The sequence below is a fragment of the Lygodium microphyllum genome, chromosome 20 (assembly GCF_053477565.2).
Source record: "Lygodium microphyllum isolate KBCC chromosome 20, Lygodium_microphyllum_v1.1.10, whole genome shotgun sequence".
Taxonomy (NCBI): domain Eukaryota; kingdom Viridiplantae; phylum Streptophyta; class Polypodiopsida; order Schizaeales; family Lygodiaceae; genus Lygodium; species Lygodium microphyllum.
Window position 1 is genome coordinate 34,949,407 of NC_141154.1, and position 21,796 is coordinate 34,971,202.

The following is a 21,796-nucleotide window of genomic DNA, read 5'->3' on the forward strand; positions in this document are numbered from 1 at the left end:
AACAAGCTCTCCTGAGTTTAGCTAGTTCATAAATTCATAAAAGGATACTTGGGAGACAATGGAGATTTTGGAAAGATATAGGTGTTGCACATGCATGCTCATGGACATATGGACATAATGAAGGTATTGGATGGTTTTCTTAAGAGCTTTTAGCTCCCACTATGATTAGCCATCTGCAACTTTCATCTGAACTCACCACACAGGCTCAATCTCAACATTTTGAGCCTATCCACCATTAAACTCATAGAACAAAGCATCATAAAAATTTGCTCTCATACTACTTGAAGGTAAAATACATCTTTGAAGGATCTTGGTGTGTGGTTCAGCGTCACGGCTGAATACAGCACACATGAAACTCATGTTGCAAGAGAACCAACCCTAGGTGCTTCAATAGTATGTAAACTTGGGCCACACAAATGCCTTGGCCATATGGTTGTTTAGCTTAAATCATCAAGTTTAAGACAGCTAAGCCAATCACATTTTCAAATTCTTGATAATTATCTTCACCATGAAACCTGTGCAATAGTGTTAAAGAAAGTAGAGGCAGTATAATTTGTCTTGGTTAGCCGATGACAGATTATGATGTGAACTGTCTGTTACCTAGCTACAGTCTCGCCTGGCTAGTTATGATCTGGAAGCTGCCATGGAGCAGTTGATTGATCAACTGGTTGACGGACATGCTCTCAAGCATGAAACTTCAAGCTCCACATGTTTGAAGAGTGTTGCCATGTGACAGCTATTTCAAGATGCAAGTCTGGCCCACACAACTGGGAAGGCTTACTTTGTCCACGGTTTTTGCTTCATTATTCTGCCATTGCCACAGATAAAATATGATGCTAGGTACACACACAGCAACCTGAACCTAAAGGGGCCATTGCCATTGGATTCATGTGTGAGTGCCCTGACCAGTGTCTCTGAAATGAAGAAAGATAGCTTGAACTGCTGGCCATGTTAGTCACTTCTTTGAAGCTCTCATTCATGTTCGATGAAAGAAAAGCTGCACCAACATCACAGAGCATTCTTCCTTTTGCTCTCAAGATATCGCAGGGACTGCCCATAGAACTTTTATATGCGCACAAGCTGCCTTTTATCTCCTTCACCACGCTTCCCATAAGGATTCTTTGAACTGAAAGTATGACCACTGCCCTTCCCCTCCAAGCGGCCTTTCCCTGCATTAGGCCCTCTCATTCCTTTCCTCCTAAACTTGGCTGCATTGCTGTCAATCTGGAGATTTACCTTCGGAGGACACGTGAAGCCAAAAGATAATGCCACGGCCTGCAAAGGCAAAAAACCTGTCAGTTTCCTTTTGTTGCTTCAAGTGAATAGGGATTGTTTCTATGAGAATTGCACGTGTGCACACACATCGCATTTTACATCCCCCTGTACCCACTGGATGGTGTTAGATCTGCATCACTGTATCTCACATGCATATAGCTTCACATCTCCAAATGGACATACTTGTATACCTTGAGAGCTTGCCCAGACGATGATGCCTACACTTATTGCACATTAAGATAGGATTTTTCATTTTTCATTTTTTGACTATTAATCCTGCAACCTTTAACCACGTGCAGATGCTTACTATCATGACAACTGTACACAAGCAGATGCTTACTATCATGACTCTCCAATCTCCAACTGTGGCAATCTCCAATCAATCCCATCCTCCCTCTCACTCACATTTTCCCAAATGTTTTCATTCTGATATCTTCAAAGTCTTGGATGAAAGGTCTTCACAACCTAGAGAAAGGCCTTTACAACAACTGATATACATGTAGACCACAACTCATTGCAGGGCTTTGTATTGTTAACAAATTAACTGTAGCCACTTAAACACAGTTCCCATGAGTTAGAACAATTAATCAGATGTACATCTTGCATAACACAACTACTTGCAGGCCTTGGCTTTGCTTTGCAAATTGACAGCAACCACCCAAATATGGTATTATGTAGATATTGCAACATGATAGAAACTTTAAAGAGGATAAAGTTTTGAGTGTAGTTTCCATTCACTTTGCCTTTAAGAAGCAGAACTGCAACTAGAAACTTCAAACTGCTTCTTGGAAAGCCATCTACAACGTAAGTCTACATTGCTTCTTGGAAAGGCATCTGTAAAACGTGTATCCAACTACTACATGCAAAGAGGAAACACACCTGGAGATCGAGGCGATGTACATTAAAAATATCTTTCATTGCATGTGAATTATAAGCAAGGATGTATGATCTGTAAGCATCACGGGCTGACTGATGAAGATAATAGTTTTTCTCAATCAGCTTTTCCTGCCAAAGAAAGTAACAATTTTTCCCAGAATCAAAACAAATAGCCTCCAATTCAAACCTCCAGATTGACATATTTGATGGAAATGGCATGCAAACAAACTTAGCAGGATAAGAGGAACTGTTTGATGTGTCACTCTAACAAGAAGCCTGTAGAGGGTTGACAACAAACCAGTTGTGATTGGACATTAGCAATCTTATTTGCTGGGAACTCGTACTCATTGAGGGGCACCTTCGCACCCTGAGAAAGCAGGCAGCAGTGGTCATAAAATAGTTTTTGAAACTATATGCACAAAATAAAGGATAGAACACACAATACCTTCAGATATGACAGAAAACCCAGCTCTTCTGGTATAAGAAATAGTAAAGCATTTCCTCTGGCACCTTCACCTCTAGCAGTTCGACCCACTCTGTGAATATATTCCTGTACAGGAGTCAAAAGAAGAATCAAACACAATACTGTATCATAATATATTCACTCCAATCTTTTGACTGACTATTTTGACAGATTCTGCAGAATTACAGTTAGATTGAATCCATATCAAATACATGTTCATGAGGACTGCAAACATCACCACAACATAAAGCTGGTGAATAGCCAAGGTATCAAAGTGCAGACATCAAACGTTACCTTTGGGTCATCTGGAGGGTCATACTGAATAATCCAATCCTGGCAAGCACGTGAGCAGGGACAAATCAACATCCACTAATATATGGCATGACTACAAAATAATCAGTTATCAAACATTGAGCTTACCACTGCAGGAATGTCAAGACCTCTAGCAGCAACATCAGTGCACAGCAGAATGCCTTTTTCAGCATTGCAAAACTCGAAATATGTTGTAGAACGTTTTTGTTGTTTTTGTTTACCATGTATATCAGAGCAAGGAATGTCTATGTAATTGAGAAGTTCACTGTGAAACTTTACAGAGTTGCAGGACGAAAAGAACACCATAATCTAGTCATAAACAAAGATTTCTAGTTAATATCTACAAACAACATAAGCACAGACATGCTGAAAGCAGCATATTGAAACATTCACAAATCACCTTTTTTTTCAAGTTCTTCTTCAAGAATGTGAAAAGAAGAAGAAAGCGCTTTGCACTTGGAACAACACAGTAGCCCTGCTCTAAACCTTCAACAGTTGCCTGAGAAAAACACTCTAAAAAAGTGAGCATACGCTGAGTAACTCAACGTCCCTTGAAAAAAGATTCCTGTAGCTATACAGCCTGAGAAGATTGAACCGTTCCAGTAAAGTATCACATACCTTAGACCGCCCATCATCCACTCCAATATACAAAGGGGCCTTCTTGAAAGATACACGAGCAAGATCTTCCACCTGCAAAGGGCTCATAACAGTAGGTGTTTGACCTGAACTATCAACAGAATAGTGCTATACCATGTCCAGTATGCAAATGCCTCACCTTTGTGGTTTGAGTGGCTGAAAATAGAACTGTTTGCCGGTCCTACCAAAGGAAAAAAACAACAAAAGAGAGCACCTGCATTTAGAATGTTACTCGGTTCTTGATCAATCAAAAGCACAAACTAACATATTTTGTGTCTTATATCAGCATTTGACAAAGCATGACATATGATGAACTCCTTGCCTTTGGTAAGATTTTGATGATTTGTTTCATCTCTTCTTCAAATCCAATCTCCAAAATTCTATCAGCTTCATCAATTACCAAACACTGGCAGAAACAAACATCATTCTGTCACAAGAAACCTCAATGCAAGTTCAACTGAGATTCAATAACCCAAGAACCCACATAAAATGCAAGTTCAACTGAGATTCAATAACCCAAGAACCGACACAAACTTCAACATTAATCTGAATAAACATATAAATGCTTATTATTCAACAAAAAAACTTCAGCTATTACCAAAATGTTTAAACAGTAAGACATCAAAGGTTGTGTTTTCCATTCATGTGCACCCATGATGGAAGACTAGATGGCTGGTGGAACTGGCAAAAACTCACCAAGGGAAGGATATATGGGGGAACTTATTGACCAGTATGTGGACAATAAATGCACATCTTAGCAGGAAAATGTATGTATAGACCTGTGAACTGTAGTCATTCATGAGCAATTTGGATACTCTTGCGCCTTCCACAACTATTCATTTAATCTTCAAACCCAAACAGCCCTGCACATTGTTTATACTTCAAAATTTGAAAATTCCACACTGGTAGCCATATTTAGCAATGCTCTAGACTGACCAAGCCTATCCGAACGAATTAAGTTTCAATATGTGTCTAAATCAGGATAAACTAAGCTGCTATAGCACAACCCTCATACTAAGGTCCCATGACTGAACTCCCCAAGACCCTCCTTTGGCACTCACCCAACTGCAAAGGCATGGCTCATCAAAAGTTGTGCATCTTAGGATGTCGAACCCCTCAAGACATTTCTATGGCATGCACCCAACTATGAAGGCATGGATAGCCAAAAGTTACGCATCTTTGATTTCACTGGAAAGACAATAATCAGACACCCAGTTTAAGATCTCTCCAACACCTGTTAGTTGAACAACAAACAGAAGCATCTAGCAAGCATGTACAAGAGATTACATTAGAAACTGTTTTTATCCTTTCTGAAATTTATAAAAAAACAGGCATAGACCAAACTTGCCCGGAACTGAACCATATTAGTCATACTACTAAACATCATATGATTTCATTTGAAGAACTGCTTAGTCCAAGGAAATGTAGTTCTAGTATCATGAACATCTCAAACAATTAAAATGGTCTTCCCTTCAGGTTGCAATGTTTTCCACAACTGTGGCTAAGTAGCAAGTAGTGCAAAACTTTGGGCATAAGTTCTGTCTTTTCATGTTTTTCCGTATCCACATATATTATAAAGATGTAGTATATGTTACAAGTAGACAACTCCGAGCATGCAAACCTGTCACTTAAGAACTCCTCTGAGTGGGATTCATGCAGCAGTGTAAGAGCCTCATCTTTTTCTAAATGCTTGTTAAAAGACCAGAAGGTAAGAAAACTCTTCAAAACACAAGTGTTAGAAAGACTTTAACCTGCAAATTCCTGTAGAGAAACCCTTTAGTATTTTGAAGATGATCCAAAAGTCTTCCAGGTGTAGCAACCAAAAGGTTAACGCCTTTCGAAAGCCGCTCAGCCTCAGTACGACGATTAGCACCTCCCATGACAATGCCATGGGTCTGCTTGTGGTATTTCATAAGATCTCTGGCAACTCCATAGATCTATTTCAACATAAAACAAAAAATCAACCGAGTAAACCTCAAGCAGGATTTCAACAATATTTATAGAGGGCTAAATCATCAGGTCAGTAGTAGCTAGCAACTAGCGCTTACATAAAATGCATAAAGCATAGAGCTGCAAAGAATGTGTGGATTAACTTGTCAAGCTATTCAAATTATATATGATATGAAATGTCCAATCCCACGCATGTTAGAGAGGGTGATGGCTGAGAACTTTCAATCTTCAAATGCACCATTAGAGAAGCCACACACGTTGTTACAACTTCTGATTAAATTCTGATAAAATCAAGATTTCCAGTCTTAATCATAAATTAACCCTTTTCCATTATTCCTTACCATCCAACAAGTGTGTCACTAAATAGCTGTAAGTTGAGCACCTTGTCACAAGACTTTGTAAACCTGTTTGCCCTCCAATTGTCATGTAACCATGAATCTTTTACCAAGCGCAAATGCATATGTGAGTTAGAACAATAGTTAATTGTTGGACTGGTGGTTGTTTCCACTCCTAGCGGCTCATCTCCTGCTGGCGACCCTCTCCCAGGCTGCGTTTTGTACTGGCGGTTTCTGTTCTGGTGATCTTCATTAGATACCCTTGCATTTTGCAGCTCCAGGTGTTTGTAGGCTATCACAGCCTACGTTTTGGTGGTTGGTGACCATACTACTGGTCATACTTCGGCTTCGGCACAGTTTTCTTTGGTGTTTGGTGTTTTGCAGATTGGAAGATGTCTTTTCATCAGTTTACGGACTTTGATGACTCAGATGACGAGCTTTTGTCTCGACACTCATCTGAACGGAGACGTGATTTCTATCACGAGGACCGTCGTCCGGAGTCTATTCCTCTTTCTCGTCCCCCTTCTATTCATGTATCTCGGTGAGCCGCTTCCAGTGGGCCGAAGATGCAGCCTTTGGTACCCCCTGTACACGTACCCGTACTTCCTCAGCTGCCCAAAGAGGACCGGTTGGATGGCTCCAACTTTTCTCTATGGTCCTGCAAGGTGGAGTGTATCTTGGACTCCTTCGATCTTTGGGAGCCTGTTTCTGTTCCTATTCCTCGGCCTAAGGTAGATCCCGCAGATGGGACATCTATGGATCGTGCAGCCTTATGGGATCGGCTTAATTCTAGAGCCAGATCTTTCCTCTTTCTGAGTTTGCAAGATTCTGTCCTTGTTCATGTTCACAGGTTGAAGACTGCAGCAGACGTGTGGAGAAAGCTCGCGTCTCTCTATCAACAGAAGACGTTTGCCCACCGCATATCTCTCGAAAAGAAGTTGCGGATGCTCGCTATTGATGATAGTCCTTCCATGAAGGACCACATCAACAGATTACAGGATATGAGGGATGAGCTTGCATCCCTCGGCGGACTGTTAGCAGATATTAGTCAGCTCATGGTGTGAGTCTGTGTGCAGAGGCTGGGCATTTTATGTAGCATTTTATGCAATATTTTATGGCACATTTTTGTGGCCATTTATGATGTATTTTTTAGCATTTGTTGCTGGCCGACCAGCATTAAATGCTGGCCGACCTGCATTTTATGCTCCCCACTTTTGTGGCTATTTATAGGGCTCCTCCTCCACAGTCTTTGGTGCTTCAGCCATCAGTGGAGATCCTTCTGGGAGAGAGGAGCCGGTGCTGAGGAGCCCACGCAGCCAGTGACTCACCGTTGTATGCTGCTGTCTCGTGTTCGATATGGATTCCATTTCCCGAGCATACATCTGAGTTCTCATCTGTCTACTGTGTTCATTCTTTCTTCTGTCTTGTGTTTCAGCATTTATTTCAGCATATTCTTTACGCTTCCATTGCTGCACCACTTCTGACACGGACGATATCTTCTAAAGACATGGCTATGATTCTTTTGACTCAGCTGCCATCGCCTCGGTTTGATGTCTTCTACACCAGCCTTCTTACCTCGAGGACCCGCGAGAAGCTTCTATGGGAGGAGCTATCCCCGCTTGTCTTGGAGCGTGACGAGCGACTCAGAGAGGTCAGTGCTAGTGGATCCGACTCCACTAGAGCCTTTGTTGCAGGTTCGGGAGGACAGAAGAAGAAGAAGACGAAGTCAAAGGCTACGAAGGACAGTTCTTCAGGCTCTGACTCAGATTCAGAGAGACCGAAGTGCCCACACTGTGGGAAAGGGACACATCCCGAAGAGAAATGCTGGCAGAAGTACCCTCACCTTCGTCCGGGAGCGAAGGATGGATCTACATCGGAGCCTATTTCTACCTCTACCCCCGTTGTTACCCATGAGTCAGTGTTCCTTCATATCCATGCTTTGGAGGATCCTTCTTCCATGGCTGCAATGTCTTCTGTGCAGCCTTGGTTAGTGGACAGTGGTGCTTCGAGTCATATGACTCCCCGAGGTGATTTGTTACAGGATCTCCGTCCATTAGAGGGTTCAATCACTGTTGGTGACATTTTATCGGTGCCTATTAGTGGTGTTGGCACATTGGCTTTGTTTACCGACCGACCTTCGAGCTCCTTTTCACAGGCCCTACATGTTCCGGATTTGGGCCGTCCCCTCCTCTCAGTTTATGGCCTTACGAGGCTTGGCACACGAGTGATCTTCACCGAGCATGCCGTTGTTATTGAGAATTCTTTTACAGGAGTTGTCTTATCTACAAGTTGGCAGGAGAGCGGGCTTTACAGGCTCCATTCCCCTTCTTTGATGCAGGGTCCTCCGAGGCAATCTATTGCTACACCCGTTCCCGCTTATGCACCTTCTATTCCACAGGTTCCTTCCCATCCCCCACCCTCTCCTCCGGTGGTTCCCTCGTATCTCCCATCCCTTTCAGAGGGGAACGATCTCGGTGATGCGGCTGTGGATTCCCTGGCCCCTAGTGTTTTAGAGGGGGATTCCCAGGATCGTGAGGAGCTCCTTCAGCAACAGCAGTCTACATCGACGGACTTCATCGACCTTGGCATTCCTCTTACCACCCCAGGATCCGTTTCTCCCTTGGCATTCAGCCACATCCAGGATCTGAGAGGGGGTGTTAGCAATCATGTTTGTCATGCCTTGTCATCTCCTGCCTGTGAGCCTCAGTCTGAGTCAGACGAGGACTTTAGGAGCTCTGACTTGTCTATCACTTGTTTTGACGGAGGAGGTAGCTCATTCTAGAGCACTCAGTTTATTGCATTTCAGTGCATTTTTCTCCTCTAGTCGGGATTTTATGTGCATTTCCCAGGGCAGTTTCTGCATTCTTCAGCCTGCCTCACCTGCCGGACATTGTCCACCCTTTCCGGGATTTTTCTGAGCATTCCTGGCATTTTTACCAGCATTAAATGCTGGTCGGACATATTTATGGCCTCAAATTTCAGGTCGGCCAATTTTTGGGATTTTTGGCTATTTATAGCAATTTCCCACTTGGTAGTCAGTTGTATTATCATCTTCCCTCCTTCTTTGGCAGGTGCACACTCCGACTCCGTCATCTTCCTCCATCTTCGGTGCTGCCGTCATCATCAGCCTGATCTGGTGCCCTCACTGATGCTTCGGGCTGCGTGCAGGGACTGATCCACAGTTTTGTATTCAACATTCATTACAGTCAGTGCAGATTTTCTTCCTTCATCTTTCTGTTGTCTCTCTCTCCTCCTCTGTGTTCGTGTTTTTCTTCCGTTGCGCACTCTCACAGATCATTGGGTACGCAGGTCTACACACGTAAGAAGGCAACCATATAGGTTTGACCCCTCCTTGCATTATGTGATGCTTACAGATGAGGGTGAGCCTCTTACATAAAAAGAGGCCAAGTCATGTGAGTTCAACAATAAGTGGGAGCTAGCTATGCGGGAAGAGATTAAATCTCTATATGCAAATGATACTTGGGATCTTGTGTCACTGCCCAAGGGAAGAAAGCCACTTCCAAACAAAAGGGTGTACAAAGTAAAGACAGTTGATGGGAAACCCAAGTACAAGGCAAGGCTAGTTGCCAAAGGGTATGCACAAAAGGAAGGGATTGACTTCCAAGAGGTCTTCTCACTTGTTGTGAAGATGACCACTTTACGTTTGCTTTTTGCTCTTATTGCTGTTTTGTATTTAGAGCTGTATCAAATGGATGTAAAACAGCTTTCTTGCATGGTGACATTGATGAGGAAATCCACATGAAACAGCCCGAGGGTTTTGTAGTTCCTGGAAAGAGCAAATGGTGTGTAAGCTAAAATGCAACCTGTATGGGCTGAAGCAAGCACCACAGCAATGGTACAAAAAGTTTGACACTTTTATGCTATCTCAAGAGTTTACACGCAGCCATGCAAATCATTGCTTATACATGAGAAAGGATACAGAGGGCAATCCCATCATACTTGTTTTATGTATGGATGATATATTACTAGCTAGAAAAAGAAAGACTAGCTTGGATGCTCTCAAAAATCAGCTGAAATCAGCTTTCTCCATGAAAGATTTGGGGAATACAGAGCATATTTTGGGCACGAGGATTCGTAGAGATAGAATGCAGAAATTGCTATTTTTATCTCAAGAAAAGTACATTGGAAAGGTATTGGACAAATTTAACATGGCTGAAGCTAAGCCTTTTGGGGTACCCTTACCTCCTTATCTCAAGCTTAGAAAAGCCAACAGCCCGAAGATGACGTGGAAGCAAATGCTATGAAGGGAGTTCCTTATGCATCAGCTTGTGGCTCTCTTATGTATGCTATGGTTAATACTCGTCCAGACATTGCTCATGCAGTGGGAGTTGTTAGCAAGTTTATGTCAAATCCTGGCAAAGCACATTGGAAGGCTGTCAAGTGTATTATTCGATACCTTAAGGGTACAAAAAGAAAAAGTATTTGCTATGGGCAGGGTGCACTTAGTTTGCAGGGTTATTGTGATGCAGACATGGCAGGTGACTTGGATACTCGTAGGTCCACCAACGGGTATGTCTTTACAATTGTTGGTGGGGCTATTTCTTGGTGTTCCAGGTTGCAGAACATCGTTGCACTAAGTACCACTGAAGCTGAATACATATCAACTTCTAAAGCTTCTAAGGAAGCTATATGGTTGAGCAGACTTGCAGATGATCTCGGCATGTCTATGGGTACTGCAGTTTTGGGATGTGATAGCCAGAGTGTTGTGTATATGGCTAAGAATGCCATGTATCATTCACGCACAAAGCATATAGATGTGCGATATCACTTCATCAAACAGATTCTAAAAGATAGTCAAATCACATTGACCAAGATTAAAACACAAGATAACCCTGCAGATGTTCTCACTAAAAGCCTAAGCAAAGCTCAGCACAAGCATTGCATTCGACTTGTGGGAGTTGGTTAGCTAGTGGTTCACATCGGACCTTTAAGTGGGAGGTTGTTGGGATAAAGTCCCGGTAACCCCCACGTATAGTACACGCACATTGTACATGTAAATGCACCCTTTACGTGCCCTAAGTATAAATACATTTTATGCTTTGTGTACCAACACATTGTTGGTACACTCTTATCGATTTCGTACTTTCACTCTGCTCACTCACTCTTCAGCCGTCACACTCTCTCGCTCACGCTTGCTCAACCTCCATCTCTCTCAGCTATGCTCTTCGCTCTGCTACCCACTCAAGAAAGTTGTCTCACACTATCTACTACCATCTAGCACCTATTTTGAAGCCTTCTTCTCACCGCTTCCTCAACTCCCTGATGCCAACTGTTCTCCACCTTCACCTGGAGGCTGCATTTACAGCCTGCAACCACCTAGAGGCTACGTCTTATGACTGTCTACTACTAGGGACACCTCCCACAGCTGCAGTTTGCTGTGCTGGCTGCCAGCTTGACTGCGATGTCATCACAAATCTGTGTTTTGCTGACTAGGCTGTCGCTAGCCTGCTGCGTTTGCAAATTTTCTCTCCCCTACTTTAACCCCAGCTGCCTACTACTGTGTTTGCTATTGCCAAACACCTACAAAGGCTACCTTGCTGTGTTTCAGAATCCATCGCATTAAGACACTCTCTCCAACTCACACTCTTTGCCCTGATCATCGAGACACCAAAGTTTGAGGGTCAATATTCCTTCACTACATAGTGTGTTTGCGGCATGAGCATTGTATTATTCATATTCATTCAATTCTTATTCACTGTATTTATTGTCTTTGAGTTACCCTAACCGTAAGTGTTCTATTATCAGTTTGTGCTTTGTGGTACAATTGTGTTTGAGTTTCTGTGTTAGGGCAATTCTCCACAATGATAACCTAATTTGACTCAGCACAAATCTCAAAATACGCACTTTACACTTAATACCCAATTGGCTCCAACAATAGATGCCCCTTGTGGTATTTCTTTATTTGGCATTGCTATAAGGTTGAAGTACATTGAGATACATCTCCTTCAATCTTCAATACAAATGGCTGTCATAAAAAAACAGCACTCCTTGCATACAATTTGCCCCTTGATTGTACAAAAAACTGAGCTCATTTTGGGTCATCAAACTCTCACATGCGAACCACAAAAATTTGGGAATGGGCTTAGGCTACCCCTCATATCAACAGCAAATTAATGCCTTCAACTACTACATCGAGTACCTGGGTATTCAATACTTGTGTATGGATTTGAAGGTAGCTATGGAAATCCTAATGGCTACTACAAATTAGGGTTTCAACAACAACTTAAATTGATCTTTACCAATAGCTAGAATCTACTAAGAATTGCTAAGGAAATGTCAAAGGATGAGAGAGAAATCCAATTGAAAGGAGTATCCTTTGAATAATAGCTCTAATGGCAATTTTGATGGGACCAACAACTTGAAAAGGGGAAAACCCCCCAATACAACTATGAGCCCTCCTCTTATATCGCCACCTCTCACTAAGATTAAGAAGGAAACCTACTGCCTCTATCTTGTTGCTCTGCACAATCACTTGTCGCCTCTATCAAAGCTTATCCGATGGTAACTCCTTCCTCAATCTCTAAATGCTAGACTAACCCTCAAACAATCCCCCAAGAATCTTCTCTCAACTTGATAATTTTGACAAGTAGCAACCTCTTTTGCTACTTAGCAACCTTCTCATTATAATTGTAATTGTAATCTTCATTGTTTAAATTGTAAAAATAATTATTTGTCCATTTGATCCTGGCCAAGAACTGACTAGTATCCATTAACAATAAATGTGCTAACCCCCATGGGACCTTTAATGATACCAACATTAATTGGCCTTGGACTAGCATTAATTTATTAATTAATCCCTAGTCCCACAATTTCACCACTAGACATTTAATGGCCCAATCAATGGCCTAGACCCCAAACTGACACCAAGTACTCACAAGTAGCTACTAGACATAACTTTGTACAACTTTTGCCAATGTCGCCCACTATTTACTAGGGTTACTTAAGCCATCATCGTGACTTAATTGACTTGCTCTTCACATACACACAACTTACAAGCTACAATGTGAAACTTTCATTAAATTGAAAGTTTGCACCTTAGAATTGAGCTACATTGAAACCAAGCCATGAGAAAATGCTGCAATCTAGAGCAATTCGCAACACTTTGGATGGGTGTCACCTCTTAGAATAGCTCTAATTTCGCTCCTTTGGTGAATTTGCCATCAAGCAATTATGATGAAGAAGCATAGACTAGCAAGATTCAAACTTTTTTTGTAAAGACCTATCATAATAAACTCAATTATAGGGCATTCGTCCTTTCACAGCTCAAAACTGAATATGCATTACTTACATTAGAATGACCTCTCGCAATAGGGACTCCTAGACTTGTGATTGACCTATGGTGGATTTGAAACTACCCAGAAATGAGCTCTCCTGTGGCAAAGAAAATGCCATATGAAAAGTTATGAGAATTGCTTGCACCTCAAAAAGAAACCACCCCACCCTTGGACAAGGGGAATCGAGTCACGACCAAATTGGAAACAAGGGGCTTCACCTCCAACTGCAAAAACTAGTCTATTCAGGTCATGGGTAACTGAAGCTAAGAAAAAGAACCATTCATCTACATTCAAAGTCTAACTTTTCATTTTGTGTGCCTTCCTCTCTTCACTCCTTTGGAACCTGGTAAGTTCTCTTTAATTGCTATCCTGCTGTTCATGTCCACTAGTTCTACAGCATGCACAGATAAGAGTCGAGACTGGACATTGTTGGTTGCCTGCGACTTATTTCTCTACCACATTGTAACTCTGAATGTATGTGTGAAGACAATATTTTACAGCATACAATAGGCCAGACTTCAACATGAACTCACATTGGCTTTTTTCGATTATTCCCTTGGAACTTTTTCATTGTCAATTAAAGGAAACCCCAATCTTTGCAAGGAAAACTTAAAGAGTCCCCAAGCTTTCAGGGATTTCCAAAGTACCTGAGTTCATGATTCTAAATGCATGGAAACAATTACTAAAACAGCCATCTAAATAGTTTGCACCATTGGTTCAATGCAACACATTGATGGCAATGCAGCAGAGCTCAATGTATATTTCATTAAAGTTTCCAGCAGCTAGAAACACTCATATGTCTTTTATAAAGGGTCTTAATCACAAAACCACCGACTACTCTGGCTGACACAAAGTTTCTTTTGGCACCACTGTCTTGCCTTGGGCACCTTGACAATATATGACTTTGCTCAAAATAAATTCTAGTTGCAAAGAGATGCTTCAAATAGTATCAATCAAAACCTGCATGGCCCAGGTAATTTATCTAAATTTATGAACAGAATACAGAATTAGTGGTAGAACTTTGGATTTCTGCAAACCTGCATAGCCAGTTCTCGAGTGGGAGAAATAATAATCACCCCGGTCCCATTGCGTGGCATGAAATGTGCATGGTAAAGAAGCTCCACAGCAGGTATAAGAAATGCAAGGGTCTTCCCAGAACCAGTTCTAGCAGCTCCAAGAACATCTTTTCCGGTAAGAAGCGATGGGATTGATCGTGCCTGAATCTGCTCCAAACAATTTCACAATCCCCAAAGAAAGGGGATGAGATTAATACTTTTTGTAAATTTTCTTTCAAAAAAAAAAATAGAAGACTAGCTGTGATTTAATTAACTAATAGGTCCTCCTTCATAGTCAAAGAATCATCCCACTGCCAACACCTATTTAAATAAAGCATTGGCCAAGATTCCTGACTCTAAAGGTTTGAAATTCAAAATATGCAACATACAAAATCTACCACAAATGCCCATGTGAGCTGCTTTGGAGAGCTCTATAAGAGTGCACAAGCTCATGTAGAAAAGACCTCCTTTCTTGACCAAAGGATAGACAAAATATCATATGATGTAGTAACTGAAGTGGCAAATTACGCCTTCCTGTCCTATAGAACACGAAGGGAATTTATGGGGCATAGTTGCCAGGGGTTTTAGAAACTAGTGTTATGAAAAGGGTTTCATATGGTTTCGAAGTAGGTTTCATTCAAGATCAAAATCATTAATATTTTATAGACATAAAAATATACTTCCAGCTCAATAGCAAAACATGCATTAAACATGATCCATCACTATATACAAAATACAATCAAACATTAAATAGACCAACCATTTGTGTGCCCCATCCATCATCCCTTACCAACCATAACCTTAGATATAGAAGAAGGATAATGCCATAATGAATAACTCAGACATACCATGTTTCAATGAAACATCAAAATGAATCCATCTCACATGAGAATTGCTAATAGAAATATTTATACAACAATCATATCCTAAACGTAAATCCCTAACTCTTAGGTCCATTGTCCTACACAAGACTTCAGAGTCGAACATCATCAACATCTCAATTCTCATCCACATCCATCTCCTCATCTCCAAACTGAATGTCATTAGCCTCATCCTCACTACTTGTACCACTCCCAAAGGACTCGCCTTTTTTTATCAACAATGTTTTCTTTGACCAACCTAATCTGTTCTTCTTTGAATTTTCAATTCAAGCATTTCATGACTTTAAGACGTGCAAATGCTTTGAATGCTTCCTCCAAGTAGAAAACACACCTTGAAACCAATCTTCCCTCTTGAAGATGGTGGTAATGACCTGATTAATCAACAATTACAGCAAGTATAAAATTCACATAAACTAAAAATGCAAATGTTACCACTTAATCTTGGACAATGGACAACCTGTTGGCCGCAAAACTAGCACCCCTTGCAATATTACTTTAACTTAAACTGCAATCTCGATGGAATACAATGAGATTCTTAGAATCTCCTTCACTCTCCAATTGCCTATGACCAGCAAGCCTTCAAACCAATTTGCCCCTTGGTTTGCTCAAGGATTGGCCTTCAATTATGCTCCTGTGATAAATTCAGCCCCAAATGTTTACTAGCTGAATAGCCACTTGAATCTCCTAAAATTGCCCCAATTTCACTACTAGAAATACAAGTCTCTAGGCCTTCAATTTCTGAGTAAGCTTCTTGAGGAGGCTGTCAAACCCTAATTTCTGCTGTAGACTAGGGTTTACGATAGAGATGCGACAAAATCTCCACCTCAAATGGCTGAATCAGCTGAAAATTGCTGAGGAAGGATGAGAGAGAAAATTTAAATTTCCTATGTGAAAAATGGAATAAATCAATTGTTGCTTTTCTACATGGCCATGAAAGCCATCTCCACTCATGGAACACCCTGAATATGATGTTGCTTGGCAAGCTTGTTTGGCTGGTCTACAGAGGCCCACCTCATCTCTTAAGAGAAATGTGAGGATACGAGCCTTGTTTGCATCTACAAGCTATCTACCACCAAGGTGACTGCAAAGGTCCACTCTTCACAACCAAGCACTTCTTCTAGCACTTGGATTGTGGATAGTGGAGCCACATTCCAACTCACAATTACATCGATTTTACTACTAACCAAGGTCCGAATCTCACTACTCTAAACGATGTCTACTATGTCTCCCAACTTGGGGTGAACTTGTCATTTGTTCAACAACTTAGTCGGTTGGGGCGAACGGTCTTCTTTACAGTGGCCGCAATCGAGGTTCTCGACTCTCAGACCGGTTTAGTAATTGCTTGTTGTGAGGCACAACTAGTGGCCTCTACATGATGACCCAATTTCTTTTCAAGCCGACAACTGAGGACTCATAGTTTCATCACTTCCAAACTCTAGCCACTACAAGAAGCCTACGAACAGTGAGCATCTTCAACATTATCACTTGGGGCATCTCAGTTATGACTCTTTATGAGTTGTCTCGCCTACAAGTGGTTGAGGACCTTCCATACCTGAAACTGTCTAGAAATATATGCAAAGCCTGTCAACTAGGGAAATAGCACCGTACTCCGTTCCCTCGATAATCCATACAGAGCTAAGGACCCCTTGTGAAGAAAACTGCTAGGGTTTGCACTGAGGACACACGGAGTGTACGACCACGACAGAAACACAAAGAGACAAACGCAGACACAAAGGGCAAAACTCAAAACTCAAACACAAGAACTCAAACACAAACAGAAGAAGGGAGAGAGAGAACAGAACTCTGAAGTAAATAAATGTTGTAAATGAATGTAAGAGTGTACAGTGGGCTCAAGGGCAGAGCAATGTTGAAGTGTGACGTCCACCGGAGACGGATCCCTAGTCTGTGACCACCAATCGGAGTGAGAAGAGAGAGGAAACTGCAAAACCCTAACACCAATGGCTGCCAGAGACTGAGGCAACAGCTGCGCAAGATAAAGATGACACTAGGTGGCTCCAGAAGGAAGCAAACGCAAGCTATAGGATGTCGCCTAATGTTGGAGATGTTGGCGATGGCAGCCGGAGGCCAAACGCAGCCTACGGGATAGCGCCTGACAGTGGGCGACAATTGGAAGGCGCCAGGGCACTACGATGCTGGAGGGAGAGGTGGCAATAGTCGTGAAGGTTGGACAGCCACATGGAGGTAGACTGTGTCAGAAGTGGTGCAGCAATGGAAGCATAAACATGTGCTGAAATAAACTGCTAAACACAAGACAAAAGAAAAGAAAGAGATAACACAATATAGATGAGAACTCAGATGTATGCTCGAGAAATGGAATCCATATACCAAGACATGAGACAGTACAGATACAATGTGAGTCACCGGCTGTGGAGGCACTAGCATCTGCTCGTTCTCTCCAAGAACTATCAAGTGATGAATGAATAAGTGAAGGAGGGAGCCAGACAATATATAGAACAAATAAATGCCCAAAATATGACTAGTTGGTGCTGGCCGACTGGCTGCAAATAATGCCTAAACCATAATAAACAATGGCAAATAAAATGCCTAAAATGTCTCTGTGCCCAGCCTGTTGTACCACAAGTACAGACTCAACCATGAACTGACTAATCTGCTAACACCCTCTCTCAGATCATGGGTGATCTAATACAATACAATATACAATGATAATATCGCATCATAGTACACACAACAATATCCACTAGAGTAGAACCATGGATACCCAAGTAGTGGGTGCGCAAGCCACCATCAAGGTGCCTCCGAGAGAACCTGATGGCAATGTCGATCGTACCAGCTCCTGAAGATAGAGAATATCATAGCAGTTCTCAATGTCTGTCAACAATGCCTCTGATGTAGCATACGTGATCATCTTGTCACCAAGGCCGCAGTACATAAATGACCATGGATTCCCCGTCTTTGGCCAGATCGCCAAAGTGTCTCCTCATGTGAGCTCCAAACGAAAGCCACCTGCTCTCGGTCAAATAACCAGCCCATCATGAACCTAGATGTCAATCCTAGCTCCAAGATTTGTACCTGCCAGACTTCGGTCGATGCGTCAGGGATGTCCCTCTTTGGATCCTGTGCATCTGTATAGAAATATAGATGAGGCACGACTGCCCTATCTCACCACCCTCTCACACTCCCTCTCTAGCACTAGAGAGTCGTGAGGGATGACCTCATCACCACCACTAGAAAGCAACTGAGAAAGGGGCCACTAAGCCCTTCCCACGAACGGAAAAAGAGGATCCCTTCCAAACCTTGGACTTTGCCTTAGCCGGAGGATCGAAATCGAAATCTGAGGCAGATGAGGACTCATCGGAGGAATCCGCATCCCGTTTCGTCTTCAGCTCCTTTTTCTTCCTAGAAGCCGCTAACTCTGTGCAGTCCTTCTGTAAATGACCTTTCTTGCCATAGTGGTAACACTAGGCCTTCGACTTCTTTGTCTTCAAACCCCTCTCAAAAGCTGCAAAAGCATCATTGGAATCTCCATATAGCGTATCATCAGTGGAGGTGCACAAAGGAGCCATCTGTAGGAATTTAGAAAAAAAGTAGAGAAAAGAAAGGATTTGAAGAGGGAGGACAGCCAAACCACGAGCATAGACTGCAAAAAAACAAGAGTTCACAGACAGTATAACTCAAAATCTGATCAAAAGAAGCCAAAATTTGCTGCACAAAGTCAAAAAATCAGTTTAAATCTGCCAGAAATAACAAAAACAGACTATTCTGTCAGTCGCCCAGCCCAAAATAGTGCTGAAAACAACAAAACACAGGCTGCACACAGGTGTAGAGAACTGTCGCCAACAGCCTGATGATGAAAACACAGGCAGCAAGAGGTGTTGGACAGCAGGCAATGACAAATCTGCAGAAAACGCAAGTCAATCAGGTCGCATGTATGGAGCAACAGCCGCCTGATCAGCAAGGGTGAAAACAGTCCAAAAAACAACAAGAAAACATAGCAGAAACACAAATCCTGACATCTGATACCATGTCAAAAGTGGTGCAGCAATGGAAGCATAAACATGTGCTGAAATAAACTGTTGAACACAACACAAATGAAAAGAAAGAGAGAACACAATACAAATGAGAACTCAGATGTATGCTCGAAAAATGGAATCCATATACCAAGACATGAGACAGTACAGATACAATGTGAATCACCGGTTGTGGAGGCACTGGCACTTGCTCCCTCTCTCCAAGAACTATTAAGTGATGAATGAATAAGTGGAGGAGGGAGCCAGACAATATATAGGACAAATAAATGCCCAAAATATGACTGGTCGGCCAACATTAAATGCCGGTCGACTGGCTGCAAATAATGCCTAAACCATAATAAACAATGGCAAATAAAATGCCTAAAATATCTCTATGCCCATCCTGTTGTACCACAAGTACAGACTCAACCATGAACTGACTAATCTGCTAACAAACTAATGGCTGAAATTTGCCCTTGAAAATGTGAAACCTGCACAGACGGGATAAGATTGAATAAGGGCAACCTGTCTATTTATAGATACAAAAGGATGCCCCAAAAATGAGGGTTTTTGGGAGACCACTGAAACTCTCTCGAACTGCCTCCCTTTTTAGGGTTTTTCATTGATTAGGTGTGTTTTTGGGATGTTTAAGAATAGAACAAGCTAACCCATCCACTCAGGGGTGCCGATTGATGAGGAAAAAACAGAGGCGATGGTTATCTTACCAAGGGAATCCAAGTAGTCACTCCAGAGAGGACAAGGCATTGAACAAAGGGTGCACGTCGACTGCCCAATGGCCTACCAAGCCCTACAAAGGCAAATGAAACCACATGGAACCCTTTTTTTTTGCCACCTTTGTAACTTCATTTCCCTTCTTGTATGTAAGGTCCTATTGAGCATCTCCTCTTTGTCTCACCCATCAAGCTACCTTCTCTTCCACAAGTTGCTACCAATCCCTCACTGTTCCTCTAGTAGTTTCCTTAGGTGCTCTCCCTTTCATAGGGGATATTGATATTGGTTATGTGGTTATGGACTTCCTCACCTTCCCATCACTTTCAAAAGGGGAGTTCACAAGATCATGAGGAGCTTGTTTAGGGGTTTAAATCTTCACATGGCTTTTAACTCGTGTAATGATCAGAGTGCTCTTCCTTCAATTTGAATCTATGTTTCATCTTCTCTCGTACTCTCTTCTCTTCTCTCCATGTTCCTTCAATTCCATTGCTCACTCTCACATAGAGCATTAAAACATTTTGGCTTTTAGCATGAGGCCTTTTCGTTGCAAACATAGTAAATGCTTGCAATTGGAATATGTTGGCTTTCCTGAACTGGAAGCAACTATAGTTCTGTTTTCTTTTATTTTTCCGGACTTGAAAACAAGCACGTGGAATCTTCTGGCTACTGACAACTGCAAAATGGAGATTATTATATTTATTTGTAAGAGAGAAAAAGCTTAGGACTCACCTCTGTCATGTGAGTAAATCCAGTATCCTTGATAGCCTTTTGTGTAGCTTCAGAGACTGGAAGTGTGTCAAACCCAGTGCTACTCATAATTCCTGAAACTTGTGCAACATATGCATTAGCATCCAATCTAGGCTTTTTCACATCATCGACCTGTGTTTCATCTGATTGTTGATCTATTATATCAGGCACTGCATTGTCTGCATGTTTTTTCCTTTTTCTTGATGCACCTGGTAAATCCATCCCAGCGTTGTCACTTGCATCCTTTGCCTTTAAATTCTTCTTTGACTTCCCTGAGGCATGCCCCATTTCTGGAGCATCCATGGCCTCTTCACCATCACGTCTATCATCATTATGTCCTGTCCCCTGCAGCTCTGCATCTTCACCACCACTCCTGTCAGAATGCTCTGCATCTGTAACATCAGAGACTGCAAGTTCCAAGCTTTTTCGCCTCTTCTGTTTCTTCTTCAGCTTTTTTAGCTCAAGGGGGGTGATTTGAGATTTCATGGCATCCCTCCCAAGCCCCATTATATCAGCTTCTGCTTCTCCTACACCGTTTTGCATGAGCTGACATTCCGGACCCTCACCAAGCTCATGAGGGGGCTCTTGCTCCTGGGAGACACTGTCTGTAGGGAGGCCACTATCTAAGCTCCGGTGCTGCCCTTTGGCTTTCTTCTTCGCTGAGCTCTTGGACGAAGGAGGAGTTGTCGCTTCATCAATGGCGTCTTGTCCATCGACTTCCCGTACAGATTCTGTATCCTGGGTCTGTGGGATTTCAGAATCGGTCTGCTGGAGCTGGATATCCTGTGCAGCGTCGTCATCGGCACGCAGGCTTTTCTTGCGTTTGTGCTTTCTTAAGGAAAGCGACCTTGGCGAGAATGGAGAAAGCTTCAGGGCATGTTTGTTTCTGTTCCTCTCATCAGGCGTACTCCTGAGACCCATGGCAGCTGCCGTGGTGGTTGCACGCTTCAATTACGTTGCCTCGAATACAAAATCCTCATGTCTCGCGCCTGCTGGACTCTACTCTACTTAGGGTAAGGACGCCATTGCATGGCACCAAGGTTAAGAATACTTTAGATAAGACCTTTACCTCAAAATTTTGGAGGGATTTCTAAAATATTTTTAATAGCTATAAACCTTATAAAATTCGAGCTTTTAAACCTGAATGTTTACTATGACAATTTTACCATTCATTATACATTAAACCTCAATTGTTTGTGAGCATTGTATGGCACCTACCTTTAGATGCTATTAGATGATAAGATTATGAT

General features: G+C 42.2%; 1 protein-coding gene across 1 annotated transcript; it reads right to left on the reverse strand.

The window, feature by feature from the left end:
* Positions 1 to 256: 256 nt before the first annotated feature.
* On the reverse strand, positions 257 to 21,594 carry LOC148018830 (P-loop containing nucleoside triphosphate hydrolases superfamily protein). Its single transcript, XM_087701131.1, has 13 exons — positions 20,529 to 21,594; positions 14,180 to 14,365; positions 5,314 to 5,499; positions 3,885 to 3,968; positions 3,702 to 3,743; positions 3,545 to 3,616; positions 3,327 to 3,425; positions 3,035 to 3,235; positions 2,909 to 2,947; positions 2,597 to 2,701; positions 2,450 to 2,518; positions 2,155 to 2,280; positions 257 to 1,275 (listed from the first exon to the last, which is right to left on the reverse strand). Exons 1-13 carry the CDS (start codon positions 21,465 to 21,467, stop codon positions 1,066 to 1,068), a joined length of 2,358 nt encoding a protein of 785 aa, XP_087557257.1. The 5' UTR covers positions 21,468 to 21,594; the 3' UTR covers positions 257 to 1,065.
* Between the last annotated feature and the right edge of the window lie 202 nt (positions 21,595 to 21,796).